This window comes from Nerophis ophidion, linkage group LG18 (assembly GCF_033978795.1).
Source record: "Nerophis ophidion isolate RoL-2023_Sa linkage group LG18, RoL_Noph_v1.0, whole genome shotgun sequence".
NCBI lineage: Eukaryota > Metazoa > Chordata > Actinopteri > Syngnathiformes > Syngnathidae > Nerophis > Nerophis ophidion.
In genome coordinates this window covers 13,060,663-13,069,310 of record NC_084628.1, presented here as the reverse complement: position 1 = coordinate 13,069,310, position 8,648 = coordinate 13,060,663, and the positions used below count along the sequence as shown (strand labels likewise).

Here is an 8,648-nt window from a genome sequence, read left to right as displayed (position 1 = left end):
TTCCATAAAGATTTTGTTTTTGAAATGTTTAGAATTAAGTTCATGAATCCAAATGGATTTCTATTACAATCCCCAAAGAGGGCACTTTAAGTTGATGATTACTTCTATGTGTAGAAATCTTTATTTATAATTGAATCACTTGTTTATTTTTCAACACGTTTTTAGTTATTTTTATATCTTTTTTTCAAAATAGTTCAAGAAAGACCACTACGAATGAGCAATATTTTTGCACTGTTATACAATTTAATGAATCAAAAACTGATGACATAGTGCTGTATTTTACTTCTTTATCTCTTTTTTTCAACTAAAAATGCTTTGTTCTGATTAGGGGGTACTTGAATTAAAAAAAAATGTTCACAGGGAGTACCTCACTGAAAAAAGTTTGAGAACCACTGTAATAGAGAATGTATCATTTGCACCCCGGGGGGTGAAATCTATCAACATTAGGGTGGTCCCAAAAAGGATGGGGTGTCTCAAATTGACTGTGTGTCGGTTTTAAACGTGCTCCTCCCTCTGGTCAACATATGAAATAACAAGTCTGTACAACATTTGAAGTGCTCCCCCGTCTGGCCAACATATGTAATAATGAGTGTGTGAAAGAAAATTAAATGTGCCCCCTTTTAGCCAAAATTTACAAAAATAATAAAATAAATATGTATATAAGTTAAAGTTAAAGTACCAATGATTGTCACACACACACTAGGTGTCATGAAATGTGTCCTCTGCATTTGACCCATCCCCTTGATCACCCCCCGAGAAGTGAGGGGAGCAGTGAGCAGCAGCGGTGCCGCGCCCTGGAATCACTTTTTGGTGATTTAACCCCCAATTCCAACCCTTGATGCTGAGTGCCAATATAGGGGGATACTGTAATACATCGAAGTAAATAACAAAGATTAAAAACCAATTACAGATTAAAAAACATAAAATAAAAGCTTACCATTTTATATTAGCATTGTTTGTGTATATTATTAATGTTGTAAATACAAATCTTTATATATCTAGAAAAGGTGGCGCTAAAGAAGAAGGCATTTTTCAGAGGTCTCAAGAAGGTCAAAAATACAAGAATGTGTGTGAGAGTGTGTGTGTGTGTGTGTGTGTGTATGCTCGATATGGACAAAAGCATTGGGACACCTTGATTTAGTACTCTGAATGTATCTTTCAATCATTCAATCAATCAATCAATCTATCAATCAATCAAAGTGTATTGATGTGTGCAGCCCTTGGTCACAAATATCTCAAAGGGCTGCACAAGCCACAAATACATCCTCGCCTCAGATCCCACATACAACCGCGATCAAAAGTTTACATACACTTGTAAAGAACATAATGTCATGGCTGTCTTGAGATTCCAATACTTTTTGCAACTCTTATTTTTTTGTGATAGTGTGATTGGAGCACATACTTGTTGGTCACAAAAAACATTAATGTAGTTTGCTTCTTTTATGAATTTATTATGTGTCTTCTGCAAATGTGAGCAAATCTGCTGGTTCAAAAGTATACATACAGCAATGTAAATATTTGCTTACATGTCCCTCGGCAAGTTTCACTGCAACAAGGCGCTTTTGGTAGCCATCCACAAGCTCCTCTTGACAAAATTGGTGAAATTCAGACCCCAAACACACGTCAAAAGTGGTAAAGGAATGTCTAAATCAGGCTAGAAATTAAGATTTTAGAAAGCCTATCCCAAACTCCTGAATTAAGCGCCTGGAAAATGCTGAAGAAACAAGTCCATGTCAGGATACCATCACATTTAACTGAACTGCACCAATTTTGACAAGAAGAATTGGTCAGAAATTCAAGCAGAAGCTTGTGGATGGCTACCAAAAGCGCCTTGTTGCAGTGAAACTTGCCAAGGGACATGTAAGCAAATATTAACATTGCTGTATGTATACTTTTGACCCAGCAGATTTGCGCACATTTTCAGTAGATCCATAATAAATTAATAAAAAATAAAATAAAAAAATCATAAATGTTTTTGTGACCAACAAGTATGTGCTCCAATCACTCTATCACAACAAAATAAGAGTTGTAGAAAATATTGGAAACTCAAGACAGCCATGACATTATGTAAACTTTTGATTGCGACTGTATATTTATATGTATATATATTTCTATATGTATGTGTATATATTTTTATATTTACATATGTGTATATGTGTCAGGAAAAAACACAGAGACTATATCATCCCTACAAGCCTATTTTGCAGGTGTTATTTCCTGACCTAACGTATATCCCGCTCTACACCCGGTATTGAGCACTGTATAAGATAAACCACAAAAACCTTGATTTTATATATATATATATATATATATATATATATATATATATATATATATATATATATATATATTTATATATATATATATATATATATGTATATACATAATGTATATATATATATATGTGTGTGTGTGTGTGTATGTATGTATGTATGTATATATATATACACAAACATATATATATGTACTGATATATATATATATAGATGCATATATATGTACATACATACATACATATATATGTGTGTGTATGTATATATATATCTATATATATATATATATCTATATATATATATATATATATATAGATATATATATATACACACATATATGTGTGTATATATATATATATATATATATATATACATATATATATATATATATATATATATATATATATATGTACATATACATACACATATGTACATATATATACACATATGTACATATATATATATATATACATACACATATATGTACATATATATATACACACACACATATATATATATATATATATTTCAATAGGCCAAATATCGGCCCTGATAATCAGTGTCGATCTCTACGTTTTCCTATCAACAACTAGCGAGGACCTGTTCGTGTGTCCTGTGTGTTTTTACGCTCGTAGTCCCGCCTCCACCCACAGAGACAAAAGTTGTGAATCACGTACAAGACAGTTGACTTTGTTTAGTTATTTCTGCTATTGAACGACACGTTTAGATGCTGAGAGAGATGCACATAATGAAGTCTTCTGTACCCTGTTTGAAAGTGGGAGACAAAGAGAGCACAGACTAATTTGATTTACCGGTAAAGTTACCGTGTTCGTTTTCAATGATTCTTCGTTAATTGATTAAATATGAGCCCATGTGTGTCATACATTTCATAATGTTTACTTTCTAATTCCTACTGCATGCAAACTAATGTCACTCTTAATTATTTGCATTAAAAACAGTGATGATGTTATCATATCCTATTTTGGATTCCATTCCACGGAGGTCAGAAGTCATGTGCTTTTGTCCTCCGACTCCATAATTGATGAGGGTCCCAACACTTTTGCCCGCACGCAAACCGTATCGTGTTTGCACGAGCGTATCGTCTTATTTATGGGGCCGCGCCAGCAAGGCGGGCAGCAACAGTATGAATTATGTACATGACTCAAGACTCCCTCTGTGAGGCCAGCTTCAACTGGCTTATGAGTCAATGGAAATGAAAAATACTGCCAGTCTGCATTCATATCATTGCTCAAAAAAGCCTTGCCCCCCCCAACCTCTCGCCCACTCAATGGCCAACAGTCGAGTGTGTGGGTGTGGCCCGAGGGCTTATACTGAATTACCATGCACACACCCACACCGTACACACACACACACTTCCACTTACATGCACACGCTCACACACACGCGAGCTTCCCTGGTCAGATATGAACTGGCGTTGAATATAAAAGTTGTTTTTTTTACCCTCCTTAACAAGTCAGTGAAGTCCCGCATTGTGAAGTCAAAATACATGTTTGCTTTTTTGTTGTTGTTGCCATTTTTTAGTTGAAATATTTCTTCCTGTGTGATATTTTCCACTTTCTGAAAAAAAGATAAATGATTCGCGTGGTGGAACCTCCAAAGTTGACAACCATGACACTTTTCCACTGCAGGTCGCTTGCAAACAACAGCTTGCCCTGTTGCACTACTTTAGCTTGGGAGTCTGCAGTTTTACAATCCATAATCTCCACTTGGCTGCAGCAGGCCATTGCCCACGGACCTCAGTTTCTTCTCAGATGAAATACTGTATCCTTAATGTTCTACATTATAGCTACAGTCTCTTATTTGCTGTAGTGTTACGGTTTTCTGTTGCCCTTTGTCTCCTCTTGGATAAAAACCTGCTCCTCAATGTGCAGCATTTTAATCCACAATCTACACTTTGCAGTCTATTTACCACTGCCCTCATTCTCCTTTTAGATAAACAAATGTTCCTTAATATCCAACATTAGTCTCCACAGTCTCTATTTTGCTGCAGTGCTTAGTTTTGCGGCCCCTCAGTTTACTTTTGGGTAAAATTGATCTATAAAGCTTACAGCATTATACTCCACAGTCTCCACTATGGTGCAGCATGCATTTACTACTGCCCTCAGTCTCCTCTTAGATAAACAAAACAACGCTCCTTAATGTGCAACGTTATACTCCACAGTCTCCACTCTGCTCTAACAGGCCATTCTCCACTGCCCTCAGTCTCTTCTTGGATAAAAATGTCTCCTTAATGTGCAACATTATACTCCACAGTCTCCACTTTGCTGCAGCAGGCCATTTACCACCGCCCTCATTGTCTTTTTAGACAAACAAATGTTCCTTAATGTGCGACAGCGTGGCGCAGTGGGAGAGTGGCCGTGCGCAACCCGATGGTCCCTGGTTCAATCCCCACCTAGTACCAACCTCGTCACGTTCGTTGTGTCCTTGAGCAATACACTTCACCCTTGCTCCTGATGGGTGCTGGTTAGCGCCTTGCATGGCAGCTCCCTCCATCAGTGTGTGAATGTGTGTGTGAATGGGTAAATGTGGAAGTAGTGTCAAAGCGCTTTGAGTACCTTGAAGGTAGAAAAGCACTATACAAGTACAACCCATTTATCATTTATTTAAAACATCAGTCTCCATTTTGCTGCAGTGTTTAGTTTTGCGGACCCTCAGTTTCCTTTAGGGTAAAATTGATCTATATAGTTTACAGCTATATACTCCACTGTCTCCACTATTGTGCAGCATGCATTTACTACTGTCCTTAGTCTCTTCTTAGATAAACAAAACAACTCTTCTTTCTTCCTAATGTGCAAAATTACACTCCACAGTCTCCACTTTGCTGCAACAGGCATTTATTATTGCCCTCAGTCTCCTCTTAGATAAACAAAACGATTCCCCTTAGTGTGCAACATTGCACTCAATGGTCTCCACTTTGCTGCAACAGGCCATTCCCCACTGCCCTTAGTCTCTTCTTAGATACAACATGTCTCCTTAATGTGTAAAATTATACTCCACAGTCTCCACTTTGCTGCAGCCGGCCTTTTACCACTTCTTGTAGACTCTTCTTAGATAGAAACATGTCTCCTCAATGTGGAACATTGTACTCCTCAGTCTCTTTGTCCCTTTGTCAACACCGTCAGTTTCTTCTAAAATGACAATTGTCTCCTTCGACGTTCAGCATTGTTTCCATTTTGCTGCTGCCCTCAGTGTCCTCTTGGATACAATTTGTCTCCATAATGTGCAGCACTACTCACAATAGTATCCACTGTGCTTCAGTGCTTCGTATTTTTATTGTCTATAGTCTCCCCTTGGAAAAAAAATAGTCTCCTAAAACTGAGAAGTAACTACAGGGGACTCTTGTTGTCCTTAATTGTTTTGTTTTATTAGCATATTAGCAGTAAACAGGCGCAGGTAGCGTGCAGTGGAAAAGCGACGTAAGTCAACATTAATAACAAAGACAAACGGATTACGACTTCATTTATAATTCAGCTTTGTTTTTAAATGAGAACAAACAGAAAGATGGAATGTTTTCAACTTTGAAGGTTTCCTGGTAGCTTTGAATTAAACATTACAATTTAATTAAAACAGCTGTTTTCCTTTTCTTATGTTAATCCAATCGCAGAATCCCAGTCCGACAGGGTGGCACATTGGGAAAACATCATTAAACACAATGGTGTCCATGTGCTCCTGACAGTGGTATACACAGTTCTTTATCCAGTCACCTAGAACGCCATGTAACATGTTTTAAATTCACCTTTGGGTCTTCTGTCCGACTCTAAACGGTGTCAGGGAGCGAACTCCCCTCCCGTTTACTCCTAAGTATTGAATTCATTGACATCATGTGCATATATTTATCTGTATGTACAATACAAAACAAGACTGATTACAGAATGTACAGTACATTGTCCCTTGGCGTGGGATTGGACACTGCTTCGTACTCCTCGTCCCGCCCTACCCATCCCCACTTTGGGCTGCCTCCGAGGCGAAGTTATTGGAGCTGGGTCAATACTTGCTGCTATTGACCTTCTAAGCCGAGTGAGATAAAGAGAAAGAAAAAAGAATAAAGGATTGCAAAGGCACACTAGATAGTTAGGCTACTTGCCCTATTTTTTTTTCAGCTACTTTCAATCAAACTGCACTGGGTCTGCGTGACGACGTGACGAAAGGGGGAGGGGGGGGGATCGGCTGATCGCGCAGACGGACCAATGACCCAGAAGAACCATCGAGTGCCAGGGAAACAATGATAGCATACACTCTTCATACCTTCATTCAGAGAACCTTTCCACTATCACGTCGACTATTTCCACTTTGAAGAGAGGGATGGTGTGAAAAGGTTCTTCCAGGGAGCTACAACCATCCTCATCCATCACACATTCATGGTGACACGTTTTGGTTTCTGAAATGCAGCAATCGGAACAAAAACTTCACCAAAATAAAAGAACCCATTCTCAGGATCGGTGGCACTTCGTATTATGACAAGCTGAACAGAAGAGACTAGGGGTGTAACGGTACATGTCTTCGGAATCTCCAGTTATTTTTTGGCGTACTGAATTCCCACCCGGTACACAACGAGTGGAGGAGCCCGAGCTTAAATACATCCCTTACCTCGAACTGAACCGTCACTTAAAAACCAAAGTACGTGCCGAACCGTGATTACGGAGTACCGTTACAGCCCTAGAAGGGAAAGAATGAAAAAACTAAATTGCACTAATAGTTGCTCATCCCTTACATTGGAAGCATGGTCTGGCTATAGGCCTAATATGTATGCTATTTATGTCAACTAAGGTGTTCAGTACCCAGAGAAAGAGCAGGGCCACTCTGCTGTTGCTACATCCTGATACCTGAAGATTGCCCTGCTGGTGGTAGAGCAAATGGGCCGTTCAGTCAGATGAGTCAGTCTGAGGAGGTTCCTTGTGAGTTCCTCAATGGGAACATGAGGGGTCTGGAGGTTGGGTGACACACACACACACACGCACAAACACACACACACACACTCGCACACACACACGGGAGTCAACTGGGGATTCGGAGCAAGTGCTGGAAGAATCCAAGAGAAGAAAACTGAAGCCGCCATCATAATGTCTCATGGCCAACTTCACCCGCATTTTGCCCCATTTCTGTTACATGCCTAAAATTTGGACGAGATAAATACTTGACTAGGGGTCCTTCCAGCTTTCCGCACATGAGACATGACACAAACAGTGCCGCTGTCCTCGTGGAATTCAGCTGGGGGCGAGCATTTCCCTTTAAAGTATGCATTCATTAGAAGAACTTTTGGACTTATAGTATTGATTTCTTCCTTTTAACTAGTTGCAATTCTTTGTTTATGGAAGAGTCTCAGTCTTTGGGAGGGCAGGTGCAGGGTTTAAGGGGTTTCAAGGGACGGGAATCTGGCGTGGCTGCAGGAAAGAGCGAGTTTTCAGTCCTACACAGTCTGAAAGGCCTTGGTCTGGGCGGGGACCATGAGGGTGGGGGGTGTCGGCCCGGATGTATTCCTGGAGTTGTATTTGGGAGTGGCAGGGGCCTCGGAGGTTTTGGACGGGACCACCGTGGCATAGGATGGAGGCGACTGAGGGTAGCCGGGAGGCTGTCCGTTTTCCTTGAGCGCCGCCACTGCAGGCGGGCGGGGGCGGTGGCCACGCTGGGCACTGTTGTGCACCATCGATTGGGTGGAGGAGGCGCCCGAGCGTGAGCTGCCGGAGCGGGACGAGGACAGGGAGTTTGGTTTCACCAGCTTGGCCTTGGGAGCCTCTGCATCTTCTCTATGGGGCGGAAAAACAACATCAGTACACTCTGCAAAAACTGAACTCTAAGTAAGATTGAATATCTCAAATAAGGGTGATAAATGCTTATTTTATTATTTTACTTGTTTTAAGTGTTTTGGTCCTAAATTATCTCTGTAAGATATTACAGCTTGTTGCTGAGATGTTATGACCTATATTGAGTAAAACATGCTTGAAACTAGAATATCAACGGTTGCAAAGCTGTGTCATCAACACTCACAAGTATAAAACTGCTTTTTCAAAGTAATAATTTCTCATTTCAAGCATGAAATAAAAAATCATGACTTTGACACACTTGTGTCTCATAATTAAAACAGATGACAGCCAAATGGACTTTGCTGTTTTATTTTTAATGAAACAATAGAAAAGGTGTACTCTTGTAGTAGTACAGCTGGCACACTACAATAAACGGACAGTTAATATTTGCACTTGTACAGCGCATTTCTACATTCAAGGTACTCAAAGCGCTTTGACACTACTTCCACATTTACCCATTCACACACACATTTCCACACACTGATGGAGGGAGCTGCCTCTAACCAGAACCCATCTTTGCTAAACAAACATCCTCTGCATGTAAACCACCTAA

The 8,648-nt window shown here is 39.8% G+C and overlaps 1 protein-coding gene across 2 annotated transcripts in view; it reads right to left on the bottom strand.

Moving 5' to 3' along the window:
* Window positions 1-2,793: 2,793 nt before the first annotated feature.
* The window catches only part of clmpb (CXADR like membrane protein b), a 387,744-nt gene continuing 381,889 nt past the window's right edge, over window positions 2,794-8,648 (bottom strand). For both annotated transcript variants that reach the window (XM_061878756.1, XM_061878755.1), the window contains one exon: window positions 2,794-8,038. In XM_061878756.1, the coding sequence (XP_061734740.1) occupies window positions 7,702-8,038 (337 nt within the window). In that variant the 3' untranslated portion in view covers window positions 2,794-7,701. The remainder of the gene's footprint in view (window positions 8,039-8,648) is intronic.